This window comes from Chenopodium quinoa, unplaced genomic scaffold (genome assembly GCF_001683475.1).
Source record: "Chenopodium quinoa cultivar QQ74 unplaced genomic scaffold, ASM168347v1, whole genome shotgun sequence".
In the NCBI taxonomy this organism is placed as follows: Eukaryota; Viridiplantae; Streptophyta; class Magnoliopsida; order Caryophyllales; family Amaranthaceae; genus Chenopodium; species Chenopodium quinoa.
Window position 1 is genome coordinate 3,024,126 of NW_018742951.1, and position 20,568 is coordinate 3,044,693.

Genomic DNA, 20,568 nt, shown 5'->3' on the forward strand with positions numbered 1-20,568 from the left:
AGTAATAATAATAATTTAACCTCGCGGTTTCTCTAAACTAAAACACTATTTAAGCTTTGAATGGACTACCTTAATTGAGCCAAGACAAGTAAACTATATTTGATCTAACTATACACTATTCAAGTTCTGTTTAAGGAAAACAATGAAATAACATACTTGAGTAACACATTCACATAATTACTTAACATAGCATCATTAAGCTTAGTAATCTAGTTTGGTTATAACCTACAAAAGACGAACTGCATACATGGATGAGTGCTAACTGATGACAACCACAATATATTATAACAAAAGGTGTAGCATTTAAATGCCCAATAACTAATTGCAACTTAATTAGCATCCTAATTAGTGCCACAATATATGACAAACAAAAGGTGTGGTGGCAATATAATTAAGCTAATGTGTGACTAAATATTTTCAACCAAAAACAACCTCTGAACCTTAAAACACATACTTCCATCAAAATTCACACCTCAATCCAAAACATAATCAAACATCAGTCAACAAAGCTAGGAGCTACGACCACATTGTCGCCATTTAGAATTCTAGCTTCCCTTATAGTGTGAAAAGTGCATAACATCTTGTCATCATGGTAGAAGACTAAGTTGGTTGGATAATGTGGATCAAATCATGGGAAGGGATACTAGCAATTAGGGTTAAATCTAATTCACAAAAAGTTTTGATCTTTTCAACTTAATAAAGGAGAAAAGCAACGTTTTTAAATCAATTTGATTCACTTGAACTAACTCAAATTTTTTTATATTTTCATAAACTCAAAAACATTCTATTTTCTCATTAATGAAAACAAATATTATAGGCATATATTCCCATGCCTGATATGATAAACAAACCTAGAAGATAAAATTAAATCCTAACAAACTCTAAAAATATTTTATAAAAAGATAAATTTTCTTAAGTAAATCATACGAATACGAAAAAATAAATCTTAATGAAAAAAATCAAGACTCTTAAATTCTAGATGCTTGATCCACATCATTTTTCGCCTCTTGAAAAAAAAAACTCGTCTCAAGTTTTCTCGAACCAAGAATTCATCCAAATCAAAGGAACGAAACATGAAAATATGTTCTCTTGAAAATCATTGTTTCCACCTCTCTTGATTTTGCCACCAATTAAGCTTAATAACCATAACATTAGATGATCAAGTTTGGAGATACGTAGACTTATCCCAATTTTCGGCGCGGTTACTTTCATATGAAAACTACTTAAATAACTAAATGTTGTATAACTTGGATCTTGTGTTCATCTTGATAATTTCTTGGGTTGCATCGATTAATGTATAAGACAAAGATAAATCTAATTTATCATCTAGCACCTCGTGTTGGGTTTTACGGTGTTCTAAACACCGTGTGGAAACCAAAACCCACCCTGGAATAATTAATACGACTAAACATGTAAACAAATAAACACGTAATCGGGTTTAGTGGTTATACCTTTGAAGCGTGCTTCTCATGAACCACAAGCATGACCCTTGAAACCACCACTACGTGAGAATCCCACTTGTGATTCCTCCAACACGTCTCACCCACGCGCCCAAACTTTGTTGAGATTTGGTAGCTTAGACCAAATAACAACACGACAAGAGATTCGAACTCGAGTTTTTTCACTCTTAAATGGAGATCCTTAGAGTCCAACTCTCTTACAAATCCCCAAAAACTAAGGGGTAGTTATAGAGGTGGGATCACCATCAAAAATCAAAACCCTATCTAATTAATTTAATTCTAAAATAAATAAAATAGCCAACACAAATAAGAAAACAACACTTTTCCAATTTCTAGAAGGGTTAGGGGAGGACCACAAACCCATCCCTTGGAGAAGAAGCAAACACAAGGCACCAATCACAAAGAAAATTCACAATTTATTTTAAAATAAAAACATTATATTAAATGATATACTACATGCAACGAATAAAATAATAAATTCGATCACATAAATAAAAAAAAATATTTGTTTAACAAATATAAACAAATTATGCTTTATTTTCGGCGCGATGTTGTTAACCATTCCAGGTGGCAGAGCAAGGACCAAACATGAGTACAAGTTCTTGGGTAAAGAAGCTGGATTTAAAGCATTTCATTTTGTTTGTTTTGCTTGTGATACTTGGGTCATGGAATTCCTGGAAAAAAAAACAATGAATTTGACTTAATATAAATTAAGTTGGCAAGTAAATGAACAATGAAGTTGCAAACATGCTTTTAATTTATTCTTAAAATAAAAATGATGAGTGCCATTTGTGGCAATCAAATGGCATTATTTTGGGATGATTTTAGTTTCTTTAATAGCTTTCTTTATACTTTTTCCCTTAGTTTTAGTCTTTTATTCTCTAGATGGTCTTATTCTAGTCTTTTCTACCTTTTTCCTTGTATTTTCGTGGATTTTATCATCTCTTCCCTTCTACTAGTTCTCCTTTCTTTATATCCAGGTCTAAGGTGAAGTCCAAGGCCCTTCATGGTGAATCCTCAGGTTAGAAGATGCTCAAAGTGCAAGGTGGAAGCTTTATATAGCTCACAAATCAAGGGATGACTTACTCCAAGACTTGATGCTTGCGCCTTCATGCAGCGCTCACATGAAAATACGATGTTCACCCACCGTAAACTCATTTTGGGACTTCCATCCCCAATTTCGATCAAGAGGAGCGCACTTCTCACATTGAAGAGCGCATGAAGGAAGTCCCTTGTTCCAGTGGGGCGGGTGCGGGCGCGCAAGGTGCTGGCGTGGGCGCGCATACTTCGCGTGCGGGCGCACCACCTGAGCTATCTGTTCCTTACCCCATTTTTCGCGACCGCGCATTCCGGAGAAAGGGCGTGCCTGTACGGGTTTCTTTTGGACGTCCACTTTATTTTTCCTTAGTTAGTTATTCTATGGGAGTTAATTTTTCATTCATATTTTTTTGGATTGGCTAGAGAGGCTAGAGAGAGAAGTTTTGGAGTTAGTTTCTAGTTCTTAGATTGTAGAGAGAGAAACTTGAGAGAATTTGGATGATTTCTTCATTTGATTTCCTTCTACTTTGAATGCAAGCACAATTTCTTTGATTTGTTCAAAGTTTGTGAGACTCTTCTTCTTCTTAATTTAATCTTTTGCATTTGATTTTGATTAATTGTTGCAATTTCAAGTTTATTGATTAGTTTGATTCTTTATTGTTTGTTTTGCAATGATGATGATTTTGATGATAAGTTTAGTTTGGTTCTTCAATTTCAACATGCTTAGTGAGTAGATTCCTTGCTAGGGAGATGGTGAAGCATGCATAGATTATGGATTATTTCCAATTGAAGGATTATGATTAATTATATGTTGTGATTAAATTGGTTGATAGAATTGTGCATGTAGTTGAATTGTTAAGGAGTAGCTAACCTTGATTTTCAAGTTAGATTGCATTGTGATTCCTAATGACATGAACCCTTGATTTAGGGATTGCATTTATTGATTGAATTTGATTTGTGATTCTTCCTGCTAGTCATTCATAGGGGAAACCTAGCTTGAATTCTAGGAGATAACCTTTTGAATTCTTTTGATTGCAATTACTATCCTCCTTTACAACATTTGGTTGATTGATTTCCCCTCAATTGGCATAACTATCATGATTGTAGTGGATCCTAATCTCTAGTGCTTTTGATATTGAATTCCCTCTTTAGTCTAGTTGTTTGAGACCATAGTTAGTCATATTCAACACCCTTCTTTTTCTACGAAATAGCTTGACCTTAGGCTATAGTAACCTTTCTCCCATTCTTCGTGGTTTGACCCTTGACTTGTCCTATACTTGGTTTAGGATTGGTTGAGTGTTTATAAATTCTGTTGATGAGGTTTTAAGCATTTAACGACATGTTTAGACCCTATATCAAATGGCACCGTTTTTGGGGAATTGCGTAGTTGTTTCCTATAGTTGTTGAGTCTATTTCATCTTATTTGTAAAAAAAAAACACAAAAACATTTGTAGCCGTGCTACTAATAGTTTCTTTTGAGATTGTATGCATAGAGCACGTGGTCGCTCTCTAGTGACAATTAATCAGAAATAAAGAGGACAATTACGAAGATAAGAGTTTCTACGTGTTCCTTAAGTCTTCCAAGACAAGAAGAAGAACAAGAAAGAATGGGAGAAAATCCAAGAGTGGCATTGAAGGAATTAGGGATTCCGGGTGCATATAGGTTCGAGAGCGGGATTGCTCCACTTACAACACCGGCGAATGATTTTGAAATTAGACCGACAATGATCACTTTGATAGAGAGGCGACAATTTATTAGGGCCAAGCATGAGAGTCCTCTAAACCACCTCAAAGAATTTGAGAAGTATTGCAACACTTTCAAAGTGAACGGAGTTTCACAAGAGTTCATTCGTTTGAAGCTTTTCCTCTTTTCTCTCATAGGGTGTGCCTTGGAATGGTTGGATAAAGAAGTCAAGCCAAACTCATTAAGGACATGGGATGAGGTTACTAAGGAATTCTATCCCGGTTTACTCCCAAAAGAAAACGGCGGAGGCAAGAGCACTCAACCAAAGTTTCAAGCTAAGATCCAATAAAAGCCTTTATGAAGCTTGGGAAAGGTACAAGGATTATCAAAGGGAGTGTCCTCACCACGGAATTCCTACCTACCAAATCATTCAAATCTTTTATGGCGGTCTAAGCCCTCAAGGGAAGTCTTGTCTTGATGCGAGAGTCGAAGGACCCATTATGAACAAAACGAAAGAGGAAGTAGTGGATATTATTAAAGATGTAGTGAGGCATTACATGGATTAGCAAGACGGTGAGAAAGAATCAACAAGCAAGAGTGGCTCTACGATTTACTCTGTTGATCACCTCAATGTCATCAACAACTTATCCTCACAATTCACAAATCTAGGGAAGGAGATGACTTCCGTCAAAGCCAAATTGGAGAGTGCTTCATCCCTAACACCTACTCTTCCCTCCCAAAATAAGGGGAGAGGTACATCTTCCAACTCTACTCCTCTTTCTACTTCTAATAACATGCCTAGTGGATGCTTGTTTTGTGATGTATGTGGTTCATATGAGCATGATTCTTCTAATTGCCCTCATGCTTTTTCGGATGGATATGATGATTTTGACAGTAATGAGAATGAGCATGTGAATTATGTGTCTAATAACAACAATGTTTCAAAGTTTTATAATCAAAGAGGCCAAGGGAATAGGAACTATCACAACCAAGGCAATTTAGACAACTATAACCAAGGTAGTGGTTATAAGAACCAAGGAAACCAAGGTTTCCGGGGTAACTATAATAACCAAGGTTATAGTGGCCAAAATAAAAGCCAAGGTTATGGTCATCATAATCAAGGTTATGGTAACCATAATCATAGCTATGGCCAAAATCAAAATCAGGGTAATTGGAACAATCAAAATAGGGGAAATTTTCAAAACAATGCTCAAAGGGGTCTCCCACCCAGTTTCAAAGATCCAAGGTCAAGGTGATAATTCCTATTCTCAACCTACTTTTTATTCTAGGTCTAATTTGGAAGAGATAATTGAAAATCAAACCAAGATTTTGAACACATACATGACGGTTAGTGATAAGAAATTCAATGAAATGATGACACATAGCAAGATGCTTGAAACTCAAATCACTTAACTAGCTAACACTTTGAAAGAGATTACTTGTCCTACTTCTCTACCCTCTCAAAGGATTGAACCTAAGAAACCGGTCTATTATATCACTACTAGGAGTGGTAAGGTCCTTGAGGAGAGTGTTTCTAGGAACAGTTAAGAAGGTGAGAGGGTGAGTGATTCATTCAATGATGATGTGCATCTAGCAAAAAGTGTGAGGTTGCTAATGAGAAAGTCAAGATGGGAGAGAGTGTGCAAAATGATGTTATCAAACCCAAACTTCGTTACCCACAAAAGTTCTTGAGGAGCAAGATTGATGATCAATTTGGAAGATTTCTTGACATGCTTAAGGAAATTCATTTTTCTATCCCTTTCACCGATGCTTTGAAACAAATGCCAATCTATTCTAAGTCCCTTAAGGAAATCTTAAGTGGAAAAAGAGAGTTTAATGAGGTTGACTTGGTAAAGGTTGGGGAGTGTTGTAGTGCTCTTACCCACAATGACTTACCCAAGAAGATGAAAGATCCGGGCAATTTTTCAATACCTTGAAACATCAATGGAGAAGTGTTTCAAAATGCTATTTGTGACCTTGGTGCTAGTGTTAGCATAATGCCATATTCCGCCTTTAAAAGGCTTAAGCTAGGTGAGCTCCTCCCAACCAACATGACCCTACAATTGGCCAACCGTTCTATTAAGTTCCCCAAGGGTAGAATTGAGGATGTCCCCTTCAAGATAGGAGAGTTCACTATCCCTGTTGACTTCATTGAGCTAATGATTACAGAAGATGACAACATTCCTATCATTCTAGGGAGACCATTCTTAGAAACTTTGGGTGCCTTGATAGATGTGAAAGGTGGCATTATTACCTTGTGTGTTGGTGATGATTCGGCTAGTTTCAAGCTTAAACCTATGCATGAATCCCTTTCTTTTGTGCAAGGAATTGCTTCTATAAGCATTGATAGCAAATTTGTTAGTGATGGCAAGAAAGAGACCTCATGGCTTGATGATGTGATTGAGATGTCGGATTGATTTGGACTTGCTTTGAATGATGATGTGAATAGTGACATTGATGGTATGGTGTTCTTTGCTCCGATAAAGAAGAAAACAAAGAAGAGAAAGATAATTCCCAAGAAAAAGAAAGAGAATGTGAAGCATAACAAGTTTGATCCGGTTTTTATGATGCAAGATTATATGTCTCATGATGTGATTTTGCCTAAGCTTGACAATGACTTTTCCGTCTCCACCACTTTGGACAAGGTGGTCTTCTTGACCCTCCATGACTTGGAGGTAGGGTCGAGCTTATGACCTTAAGTAAGCGCTTTCCGGGAGGCAACCCGGCCCTCTAAATTTTATCTTTTCATTTTAATTTTCATTTCTCTTTTCTTATCTTCTCCTTTTCTTTACTTGTTTTTGTGTTTTTATTTGTAGGGTGATTTTCATGCGATTTGGATTCATTTGATCAAGCATGAAGCATCATTTGGAGGTGTTTAGTGGTTATAATGAGTGTTGTGCTCAATATTCCTTGTTTTGAGCCATTTGAGGAAGGTAAATGTAATTAAGAATGCTAGAACTAGGTTTTAGGAAGGAAAAAGAGGCAAAACAGGGGTGTGCGGGCGCACAGATGGAGTGTGCGGGTGCTCTAAGGAAAAAGCCGAGCGCATTTTCGGAGCGCGGCTACCTGCGCGACCCACGCGCGGGCGCGCAGCAGGCTTGCGCGGGTGCGCACGAAGCCCAACCGAAGCTTTTCTTTCTTTCCATTCTTTTTCCTCATTTCTTATTATCCCAACTTACGGTTTTCACTCTTTCTCACTCTACCCTTCAAACTCTAACTCCTAAATTTTCCCAAACATCATCCTAATTCACAAATTTCTATCACAATTCCATCATTTCCTACATAATTCTCCTCAAATTAACCACTTTCCATACTAATACTCACCATTTCTTCTTCTTCAAGCTTCAATCTCCATTGAAGAGCAAATTGGGGATTTTCGAATTTTGGTAAATTGGTGCTCCAACCTTGGTTAATCTCGCTTATTGTATGGTATAATAATCTTCTCTACTCTTATTTAGCTTGTTTTATCATATTTGGATAATAATTTGATTGTTTAATACTTGTGAATAGTAGTAGTATTGATTTTGGGAATTTAGTTGATTGAATTGACAATGTTGATTCTTGTTGTTGTTGTTTACTTATCTTTCATGCTTAACATTTATTGTTTTTGATTGTTTAGCATTATTGTTCATCTTTGGTGAGATTTTGGTGAAGTTTTGAAGTTGGCATTCATTGGTTTGATTGGTGTGGTACTTTTGTGGTGTCGATAATATTGGTGTTAGTGGTGGTTGTGGTTTCTTAATTGAGTTGTTAGGTTTTCATCTTTGTTGATTAATCATGTTAAGAGTTTAACCCCAAGTGAGGATTGAAGAGCCCTGAAATGAACCTCAAACACAAAACTCCAATGAACCCCTACCTCTACCAACTCTAAAATTCCAAAACTCATTGCACAAACTAATTTACATCAACATCACAAAGAGAATCATTAGACCCTCATGCCATTATCATAGAGAAGACATGATCAAATTGGGTATAAATGAGGATTTGTGGATGCTTTTTGGACACCTTCGGATAGACACATTTGTAAATTCCGCCTACCGAACATATGTCGAGCCCATAAGGGAGTTTTAAGCTTCTTTCTCTACCACTCCAATTGGTGATGCCGACTTTGAGATATCTTTCCAAATTTTCAATGTCCCTCATACCCTTTCCCTCCCAGAATTCAATGAGGCCCTTGATTTTAACCCCGATGCCGATCTTCTATTCCCCAAGCATGAGCATTTTAATGGATATGTAGAGTTTGCTTGGTGGAATGTAATTTCGGGGAAGGAGCAACTTACCGCTCGCTACTCTTTGGCTAGTGACATTTACTAACCATGTCTTCGTGTTTTGCATAGGCTTTTGGGGTATTTGGTCTTCCCCAAGCAAGATTTGGGTAAAATGTCTAAGATTGAATTGATGGTTCTTTGGTTAGAAATAAGAGAAGAGTGACAAGGGAGGTTGAACATGGGTCATCACTTTATGAGGAGTTGTGAATCTATCATGGGAGGAAGGAGAACGGGCGAGATTACTTGTGGGAGTATGGTAACTAGGTTGGCTTCAAGGTTTTGTTACTCCCGCTACCTTGCTCCATGCACTCCTGTTAGCGATGCAAACAACATCTACATTGACATCCCCTAATTTAAGCAAGTGAACTTCATTGCAAAGAATGGTGATGATTATGTAGTTGATTGGTTAGTGAGGCATGAGCATCGGTGCTATCTCCCAAACACTTCTTTGACCTCTTTGTATAGGGATGCTCCGAATGTTTGGTTTATGCCTTTGAGCAACCGGTTACCAGGTGTTGGGGAGGAGGATAAGTATGATGATGATGGTGAACAACAACAACAACAACAACAACAACGACAACAACATCAAGGCTCTAACCAAGATTTGGAGGCTTTGCAAGCACAAATGACGAGCTTGTAACTTGGCTTGGAAGGCATGTTCGAACAAGATTTGGCGGCTATGCGCACACAAATGAAGAGCATGTAATTTGGCATGCGAGGGCTCATGGAGATGCAACAAGGTATGTTCCTCCAACAACAAGCTTTGTATGATGCGAGCGCCAACCGGGGCGAAATCACCCCCGTGGTTAATTATCCATACTTTCCGCCACAACACGGTCCCGTACCGTCTTGGGGGGTGATGGTAAGCCTACATATCCATTTTGGCAAGGTCGACAAGGACCTAATACCGAGTTGCGCTTTTTTCTAGATGAGCACGGTAACTATGATTACTGTGTGCCCGGTGGGAGACTGGGAGAAACTATAGGGGTGATCCTAACTATCCCTACGTTGATCTTACTCATCCCGCCCCCCTTGAATTTCCCTCGCAATATTCTCCCTTGACCTCTTGGCAAAAAGAGAACTTTCGAGGTCATTATGGTTGGCCACTCGGCTATACCGGGGGATAGGATCCTTATGGACCCCCGTCCGGCTTTTCCTATGATAGGAAGGATGATGATGGTGGGGCTAGTCCTAGTGGCCAATAGTCCCCTAATTGTGCTTTTTCCTCCATCTCTTTATTGGTTGATCATTTGCTTTGTATGATGGGATGTTGAGATGTTTTCATTCTAGCTTAGGGGATTTCATGTTCATTTGTGGGGTGGGTGTGTGTGTTTTTAGCATGCTTGTTGTCCATATGATTGTTGTGTTTGTTTTACATGATGCTTCTCCTTTGCCATTGATGTTTTTGGCGGTTGTTGTTGTGATGATGATGAAGCTTTGATGATATGATGGTTTTTGATGATTTTTCTTGATGATGATTTTTGATAATTTTTTATGATGATTGTGCTCCCTTTAAGTCCAAACCCAAGAATCCAAATCCCTCAAATCCAAATTCTTTCTAGTTTAGTTTACAGTTTATTTTGACGTTTTTGTTTTGAAGTTACTAACATTTTTCTTTGTGTACAGTCTATTTTCTTTCTCACATTTCCATATAGATCTTGCTATGCTTCTTAGAGCAACATGGAGGTGTAAGCTTCTCTTCGCTTCCTTTATAAGTCTAGCTTGGACTGTTTGGTAAGATCTTTCTATTTTTCTCTCTTTATCATTCTTTCTTGTTTGCTTAGATTAGGAATAGTTTAGGAAGAGTTGAACGGTTCAACGATGTTTGCTATCAACACCGTAAGCGTGTCTGGGGTCATTGGCGTGGTAGTTGAATGACCACTTGTTTGTCGATTGGGATTTATATGATTTTGCATGCATCTTTGTGCTTTTCTCACTAGTAGAAAAAATGACAAAGGCACCCCACCTTTAGCACCGGTTTTTGAAAACCGGTGGTTAAAAAAACGGGCGGGATTGGAAAACAAACTTTTGGCACCTGTTCCAAATCTTTAAATAGCCACCAGTTTTGAACCGGTGCCAAATTTTCAGAGATATGGCATCCTTCAAATCTTCAACGGTTCAAAACCGGTGCCCAAAGGTGGGTTTGAACCGGTGCCAAAGACCTTTTTTCGCGTAGTGTCTTTTACTCATCCTCTTCTTTTCTTTTTCATATACTTTCCTTTTTCTTTCCTCTTTTAATTTCTTTCCTGTTTTTATTCCCTTTGAATATAAAAATCTCCATAAAGATTTTTGTTTGAGGCATTATTTTGTTTTTCTCGTTACATTCGCTTACGAATTGGACATAATACCATTCAGACTTCTATTTTTGAATGAATTACTTCCTATATGATAACGGTATGCACGATTTGAGAATATGCTTGCTTGACTCTAGGATAGAATATGTTAGGGTTGTGTGTCTAGAACTTTTGGGACCTTGAAGTCCTAGTCTACTTGTTTGTGTTAAGAAGGTGTCGCTTCCTATAGTGGATTTGAAGCTAAAAGTGAGCTTTTGATACAACCATGTGAGGTTTCATTTTTCTAGCCTTCAACCTTTATTGCTTGTGCGACACATGGATCCTTGACTATTGCTTGCTTTATCTAGAACTTGACTTTTATTTCCCGAGATTGCAACCGAACCATTTTGGAAGGACAAAGACATCTTTTCGGGGTGGTAATTTTTCCTTTTCTAGGATTAGATTTTATATTATTGGTTTTGGGTTTACATTTTCCTTCTTGCTAACCATTTGAGCCTTATACCCTCTTTTCTAGCCATATTACTAGCTTTTGAGCCATTTGTTTCATTTTTGTTTCCATCTTTGTTTTTGTGAAGCAATTGGTCATAGTTTGTTGGTGCTTATGGGAATATGAGCATGGTTATTTGGTTTTATTGCTAAGCAAGTATGTGTTGTATATAAAGTGTGTGAATAAAGGCAAATGCGAGTTGAAAAAGCCATCCATACTTAAAAGAGGCGAGGACAAAGCAATAAAGTATAATAAAGAGCAAAAGCAAATGCTTTAAAAATGAAAAAAAAGAAAAGAAAAAGAAGAAGAAAAAAATTAAAAGCACAAAAATATATTGATGTAAGTGTGACCTCCCTAGTTTAGATCATTGAGGACAATGCTCCATTTAAGCTTGGGGGAAGCGTTCTTATGCTTTTTTTATATATGTTTGTGATTTTTGCTTTGACTAAGCTTGGGGGTGTTGGTGTTTTTGTTTGGTGATTACTTGATTATGGTGTTAAGGATTGATCACCCTTTGCTTCACAATTTAGGTATACCACCAAATTTCAATTTTTAGCTTCCTTTACCCTTTTTGCCCATACATTACAACCCTTTCCAAGACCTTTGACCTTTATAGTTGAGTCACAAGTTGGTGGAGGGAGATGGGAGTCAAGCCTATGGATCGGCTTGCATAGTCAAGATGTTGAGTAGCCCTAGATACTCTTCTTTTTCGGTTCCTTTGAGGAATTATTGAGATGCTCACTAAGGGTGGATTTGAAACTAGTAGGGAGAACTCGGTAAGATTGTTTGGGATGAAGGTGAATTGTGTCTTATTAGTTCTCTATGCTTAGCATACTTTATGTTTCAATCAACCTTGGATATCTTGGAACGTGCATTCCCTTATTTGTTGAGGAAGTTGTGCATTCATTTGTATTTGGTCATTTGCAAAGGTCCATTTCAAAAGGATTTGTGTTCTTTTTCATTTTTGATTTTATTTTTCCTTTTATGCTTTGCCTCATTTTACTTTGAGAGTTATGAGTTAAGCTCTTTGGAAACCCTTACGAGACCTCACTCGTCCTCATTGGCGACTTTGGGGTTTTAAGGGCTTATTGTAGCTAAAAACAACCGTGATTCCTACAAAAGTGAGTTAGTGCATATTCTTGTCCCCTTCTTTTCCTTTTTCATTAATTGAATAAATCTTTCATCCTACTCCTACTTGCTTTTGTTTTTGCTCGAGGACGAGCAAAAGTTTAGCTTGGGGGAGTTTGATGCGTTCCATTTATGGCACTCAAATGACATTAATTTGGGATGATTTTAGTTGCTTTAATAGCTTTCTTTATGCTTTTTCCATTAGTTTTAGTCTTTTATTCTCTAGATGGTCTCATTCTAGTCTTTTCTACCTTTTTCTAGTATTTTCGTGGATTTTATCATCTTTTCCCTTTTACTTGTTCTCCTTTCTTTAATTTCAAGTCTAAGGTGAGGTCCAAGGCCCTTCGTGGTGATTCCTCGGGTTAGAAGATGTTCAAAGTGTAAGGTGGAAGCTCTCATATAGCTCACAAAGCAAGGGATGGCTTACTCCAAGACTTGATGCTTGCGCCCCCATGTTGCGCTCACATGAAAATATGATGTTGAACCCATCGTAACTCATTTTGGGACTGCCATCCCCAATGTCGATCAAGAGGAGCGCACCTCTCGCATTGAAGATCGCACGGAGGAAGTCCCCTGTTCCAATGGCGCGGGCGCGGGCGCGCCACTTGAGCTCTTTGTTATGTACCCCTTTTTTCACGACCGCACATTCTGGAGAGAGGGCGCGCCTGTACGGGTTTCTTTTGGACGTCCACTTTATTTCTCCTTAGGTAGTTATTCTATGGGAGTCAATTTTTCATTCATATTTTTTTTTTTTTGGAGAGGCTAGAGAGACAAGTTTTGGAGTTAGTTTCTAGTTCTTTGATGTTGGAGAGAAAAACTTGAGTGAATTTGGATGATTTCTACATTTTATTTCCTTCTACTTTGAATGTAGGCACAATTTCTTTGATTTGTTCAAAGTTTGTAAGACTCTTCTTCTTCTTAATTCAATCTTTTGTATTTGATTTTGATTAATTGTTGTAATTTCAAGTTTATTGATTGGTTTGATTCTTTATTGTTTGTTTTGCAATGATGATGATGATTTTGATGATTAGTTTAGTTTAGTTCTTCAATTTCAACATGCTTAGTGAGTAGATTCCTTGCTAGGGAGATGGTGAAGCATGCATGGATGATGGATTATTGCTAATTGATGGACTTTGATTGATTGAATGTTGTGATTAAATTGGTTGATAGAATTGTGCATGTGGTTGAATTGTTAAGGAGTAGCTAACCTTGATTTTCAAGCTAGATTGCATTGTGATTCCTAATGACATGAACCCTTGATTTAGGGATTGCATTTATTGATTGAATTTGATTTTTGATTCTTCTAGCTAGTCATTCATAGAGGAAATCTAGCTTGAGTTGTAGGAGATGAATTCTCTTGATTGCAATTACTATTTTTCCCTTGCCTCATTTGGTTGATCGATTTTCCTCTCAATTGGCATAACTATCATGATTGTATGTGGATCATAATCCATAGTGCTTTTGATATTGAATTCCCTCTTTAGTCTAGTTGTTTGAGACCATAGTTAGTAATATTCAACATCCTTCTTATTCTTCGAAATAGCTTAACCTTAGGCTATAGTAACCTTTTTCCCATTCCTCGTGGTTCGACCCTTGACTTACCCTATACTTGGATTAGGATTGGTCGAGTGTTAATAAATTTTGTTGATGAGGTTTTAAGCATTTAACTAAGTTTAGACCCTATGTCAAAAAATTAAAAAATTGTATGACAATAAAATTTTTATTTACTTTTTCGGTCTCTCAATATCTACAACTTTAATTACAGTTGCTTTTTACACACAAGTCACACTCTACTATGACTATATTTATGGACTTATATTATCAAGAGAAAGTGTATTCATTGTGTACTATCTTATTTGATTTGTTTCAAATAAGTATGAGCATCATGAGTAAATTTTGTTTCTAGTCCAATATAGGCGAAATTGATTTAGTCGTATGTAGCTCCATGGTACACGCGTGAAAAACCAATGCCATACAATTACTGTCAACACTATAAATCATCAATAGTGGAAATATTTTTGCAAGTGTTTGCGTGTTCATCATACTACGTATAAGAGATTATATTATTTATGAAATTACATTCATCATATATATAGATTATTACTCTCTCCGTTTCTAAATACTTGCTCCATTTTTTGCACTACTCATCTGTCCTACTTTGACTAATGTTTGTGATTTATACATATGAAAAATAGTCTTATGGGTACTTGTTGGAATAGTCTCAATGAATAAATTATTAATTTTCAATTGTTAGAATATATACTTATTAATAATTAAAGATATTATTGATCAAAGATTAGCATCGGTATACACTACAAAAAAACAAGGCATATTGTGACACTTTTTGTACATGTATCGACACTAAAAAGCGTCATAATTTTCATATGTGTCGCTTTGCAAAAGCGTCAAAATTTATGAAGCCACAACATTTCGACGCTTTTTACTGCCATTTTGTAGGAATATAAAGACGCAATTACGCATCACTATAAAATCTATTGTGACGCTTTTATGCGTCCAAAATTTGATGCCTTGATTTTTTTAACCATTTACCCGCCAAACAAATATGATGCATTAAAGCGTCACAACTTCCTTATCTGTTTAAAAAATGATTATATATATAGCAGCACAATAAAATACATATTATGAAACTAAATAAAAATAATTACATATTACTTATAGATTGAATAAAAATATTACATAGTATTCGATACTTTGCAAAAGTAAATTATATATTAGATTCAATAAAGAAATTTACATTGTCAAAAAAATATACAAGTATTAAAAAAATTGAAATAAATATACTAGTAGATTAAACAAAAAGACATCGATACAAATGGGCTTAATGCCTTTAACAACTCACAAAGAATAAGTATTTTCATCAAAGCTTGTAGTTTAACACTTTATTATTTTAAAAAAAAGGAGTAACATTTCCAGCAGAGCAGCAGCAGCAACAATCAGCAAGCATTAAACTGCAGCAGGTGATATGATAGAAGCAACATTTTAGCAGGGTCTACAAAGCAACAACTGAGGTGAAACAACAAGTAGTAGCAACGTTACGGCAGGTAACACCAACATACAACGTAGCAAGGGCAACAAGTATATATTGTAAAACAACATCAAAATAATATATGTCTTCCTGATTCTCACAAATAAATAACAAAGGAGTGAAAGAGCCTTTAAATTGCTCTAATGAGGTATTTGTATAAAAAAAAAAATTGCCAGAATGATTTACGTGCATATATAATGCAATATTAATTCAATGGTTGCAACAAATTGGTAGATAAACCCTCGAGAATGGTTGCTCCTTTGACGTATTTCTTCTAGACAGATTAAAATTCAGTTTTCATCACCTCCATAAAACTCACATGCAATTGATTGAACTTAATAAGACTAAAGAACATTAGCTAATCTATTAAGCTTATTAAGACTAAAGATCATTAGCTAATCTAGTCTAGATTGCAGTACCTTGAAAAAAGAGGAAATTTTGTTAAAGGACATATGTTCATCATTAAGCATATGCTATTTTGTATTTAGATTGTCCACACTCTCTCTATTTCTCAATCTTCATAGAGACATCTTAGAAATCCAATTGTAAGCTATACCAATTAAGAAAGGTGACAATGTGAAAAAGATAATGTCACACTTTTCCAAGAAGAAAGGTTTACTCGAAATCAATGAACAACAAGCTCACACATTTTGTGAACCATCATAAACATGCATGCCAGTGCTCAAAAGATTTAACATCAAATTCCACCAGCACTCACCCTCTATAATTTGAGAAACTTTCAGCACCAACCATTTCTATTGCCTCATTGTCTGACATGGAAAGCATAAAAAGCATAGAGTAACAATCAATTTAGGATTCATTATAAAACTGATTTCCTCTTGCAAAAGAAATTAACCAAAAATAAAATCAGGTACTCCAAGACAGTAATACTCAACAGATTAATCAAAGGAGGATCTTTGGGGGCTACAATTGTCCATACCCCCTTCATGTAATATATAACTAATTTATGCCCAGTTCTTTTTTTGTTCGAAATGTTTACAATTTTACATTATTGACTATTCACACACTCTTTTGATCGCCTTTTGTGATTTATACGTTAAAATAAATATAGTCATTTAGATCTTGTTAGATTTGTATCAAAATCTACTCTCAAAATTGTTGGGTTTCGTAGTGACCCTCACTACGCGGAAAGAAACCCGCCAAGACCCGCCCCCATAATAAATGCAATTAACAAGCAAAACATAATTAAAATACAAGAAAGGATAAAAGATTATACCTTTGACGCGTGCTTCGCTCAACTATGAGCTTTTACTTGAACCCCGAAATTACGAGGTCTCCAACAGGATCGTACCCTCGAACCCGACCCGAGCGTCCTAAGTCTCGAAGGTTAGTCGAGACCCGGACAAATAAAACTATGAGTTTTACGAATCAAGGTTTACTCAAATTAAGAGTTGCCTTTTAATTCCACTCAGGGTTGTGTCTTTCCCAATACCCATGCCTTTGGTATTTATAGGGAAATGCACCCTTGAACTTCATTTCCCAACCAATGTGGGAGAATGAATAATTTTGATGATTAATTTATTTCCAAAATAAATTAATAATTAAATCAATCACAATGCAACAAGTGTCAAGGGGAGAGAGATGGTTAGGTGAGGACCATGAAGAGGTGGGGGGGACCATTGCCATGCTCCCTAAGGCTTTGCCCAAGCCTTGGTCCCCACCCTCACAAAACCGCCATAGAGGGTTGTGCTGGCTTCCAGCTAGCGCTGCCAGCTAGCACCAGCCAACAGCCTCGCATCCCAGCCAGCCAGTGCATGCTAGTGCTGGGTGATGCTTGGCGCTGGTGCTGCGTGCTAGTGTTGTGTTGTGCTAGCATGCTGGCACTGGCCCAGCACTTCCACGCAATCCCTCGCACACACACGCTGCTACACACAGCCATGCCAGCCAAGGCCCACGCACATGCTAGCAACGCACACCCAGCACACTCCTCGCCCACACGCATACGCACCACATGCATGCGCACCATCACGCATACGCACCACACGCACTGCTAGCCCAGCCAGAGTTCCTAAGCACGCAAGGGCCTAGCATGCGTGTTGGGCGATGGTGCGAGGCATGCTATGGCTTGCGATGGTGCTAGGCATGCACGCACACGCACATGCGCCAGTGCCCAGCAGTGGGATGGTGTTGTGCGTGGTGCTAGGGTGCTGCGATAGTGCCTACGCACATGTACACACACATGGGTGTTGTGCTTGGTGCGATAGGGCAGCGATGGTGCCCAGGCATCATGCTAGGGCTGCGATAGCGCCTAGGCATGATGCTAGGGCTGTGATAGCGTCCAGGCACTCATACCTCACCTAGCACACCATGGTGCGCCTAGCACACACATGGTGCGCCTAGTCTTGCGATAAGCTAGCTTAGCCTAGCTACGGCTACGCTCATACTTGTCGATTGTGATTTTGCGACGCTCGGTCTCGACACCCTAGGCTCGATATCCGACGTCTATATTCGTAAAAATCTGTCAACTAATTAAATCCTTCGGATTAATTCGTCGTCTCGGATCGGTTGTTCGATTGGGTTCGACCCGAAGGGTTCAATTAAGATTAAGCTGTAATATTAATTATACCTTAATATTACTCATCGAAAGCGGCCTCCACCTAGGCATTCCGATCACTTTACCTTACTAAAGAATTAGCTCTGTAATAATTCTGAACCCTCTTTCAGAATAATACACTTGTTGGAAGGACACCATTCCTTTCAATCTCCCACTTGTCCTTCTGGAGAAGTGTGTATATAGTGTATAGCCCATTTCCTATGTCGCTTAATGTCTCTTCGTGAACTATAAGGTAAGATTCATCGTCATCCTTATTACGTTCAGAAGTGTTTCTCGATCTCCGAGTTCAACTGTTAATAAGCAGATGATTTCTAAAATCCATCTGAGCACGGCCATGCATTTTCACAGTCTCACTCATCGAACGGCCTTGCAAACAACAAAGACATATTCCCTATTGTTAATAGGGGGAAATTCCCAGTCTTGCATTGTAAGTTTCTCTTACTAAGAGGACCTAATCTCCCGAGTGTTCCCGTTATGATCCCCAGTTACGGCAGACGTTAGACAACATCAAATAGACTAGTTCTCAAACAAGAAAACTTCACAATACTCATGGTCGAGGAAACGAGTTCCGATAGCTATAATGAGAAATGTACTTATGAAAATTTTGAATCTCTTAAAGTACTCTCATAGGTCGATCCAGTGCAGTTCCAAACTTGCACCTGTGCAAATGATTTATGACCATCATGTCCTTGCAGCACAAGAAACGGTGCTGTAAATCATACTACACACTAATCTCTGGTGGTCATCAATCGTCCATCAGTTAGATGACCTCGATTAGGGATAACTTTCGATTTAAATATTCAATGTTCACTTAACAAGTGTTTCTTTATCCAAGACATGGTCTTGATACCCTGTTTTGAATATTTCCATAAATCGAATGGACTCATTATTTAATTCTAAACCACAATTAAATAGCAAAGGAGTGAATGATAATTTTGCACAAAAATTAATTACTCCATTTATGAATGGTTTCAATACAGTGTCTTACATTAAATCAACTAGTTTAATTAAAACACATGTACAGGGAATTTCAAAGCCAATCTCCAACATGCTTGATTCCCATTGCCTCAACGTGCTTGTTGTGTTTCACTTGAGGAAAAGGTTTAGTCAAAGGATCGGCTACATTATCATCCGTGCCGATCTTACAAATTCTGATTTCACCTTCGGATTTCCATTCCCTTATCATGTGAAATCGCCTTTGGACATGTTTGACCTTCTGGTGTTCTCTTGGCTCCCTGGCCTGAGCGATAGCTCCATTGTTGTCACAGTAGAGATCTATCGGTCCCTTGATGGAGGGTACAACACCAAGTTCATTGACGAACTTCCAAATCCAAACAGCCTCCTTAGCAGCTTCTGAAGTAGCCAAGTATTCGGCTTCAGTTGTAGAGTCTGCAGTTGTGCTCTGCTTGGCACTCTTCCAGCTAAATGCTCTTCCATTTAGGCAAAATATGTACCCTAATTGTGACTTGAAGTCGTCTATGTCAATCTGGAAGCTAGCGTCAGTGTAACCTTCAACAACCAGATCTTTGTGGCCACCATAAACCAGGAATTTATCCTTGTTCCTTTTTAGGTACTTCAGGATATTCTTGGCCGCAGTCCAATGCGCCTCTCCTGGGTCTGATTGGTATCGGCTCGTAGCACTCAAGGCATACGAGACATCTGGCCTGGTACATATCATGGCATACATGATCGACCCAATTAGCGAAGCATATGGAATCTGATCCATTCATTCTCGCTCAACAGGTGTCTGTGGACACTGTTTCTTGCTCAGAGTTACGCCATGGGACATGGGTAGATGCCCTCTCTTGGCATTCTCCATGTTGAATCGTTCCAGTACTTTATCAATGTAAGTACTCTGGCTCAATCCAATCATCCTCCTAGATCTATCCCTGTAGATCTTGATGCCCAATATGTATTGTGCCTCTCCTATGTCCTTCATTGAAAAGCACTTTCCCAACCATCCCTTTACGGACTCCAGTAATTTTGTGTTGTTTCCAATGAGCAGTATGTCGTCGACATATAGGACTAGGAATGCGATTTCACTCCCACTGACCTTCTTGTATACACAAGATTCATCTGGATTCTTGATAAAACCAAACTTGTTGATGGCTTCATCAAATCGCAGATTCCAACTCCTGTTGGCTTGCTTTAGTCCATAAATGGACTTCTTAAGCTTGCAAACCTTTCCAGCGTTGCTCGGATCGACAAAACCTTCTGGCTGTGTCATGTACACAGTTTCTTCCAAAATCCCATTTAGGAAGGCGGTTTTGACATCCAATCTGCCATATTTCAGAATCGCAATATGCAACAATCGCTAGAATAATCCGGACAGACTTTAGCATTGCAACTGGTGAAAAGGTTTCATCATAGTCAATCCCGTGGATTTGTCTATCACCTTTTTCCACCAGTCTAGCCTTGTATATCGATAAATTTCCATCCTTGTCTGTCTTCAATTTGAAGATCCATTTGTAACCAATGGGTGTGTAACCCTCGGGCAAATTCAACAAGTCCCAGAATTGATTTTCAGACATGGAGTCCATCTCGGATTTCATGGCTTTTTGCCATTTAGCAGAGTCGGGGCTCGTCAT

The 20,568-nt window shown here is 37.9% G+C and overlaps 1 protein-coding gene across 1 annotated transcript; it reads left to right on the top strand.

Moving 5' to 3' along the window:
- Positions 1-6,179: 6,179 nt before the first annotated feature.
- LOC110728621 lies at positions 6,180-6,599 on the top strand. The gene has a single exon (XM_021908266.1). The coding sequence runs from the start codon at positions 6,180-6,182 to the stop codon at positions 6,597-6,599; it is 420 nt and encodes a 139-aa protein (XP_021763958.1).
- Positions 6,600-20,568: the final 13,969 nt, after the last annotated feature.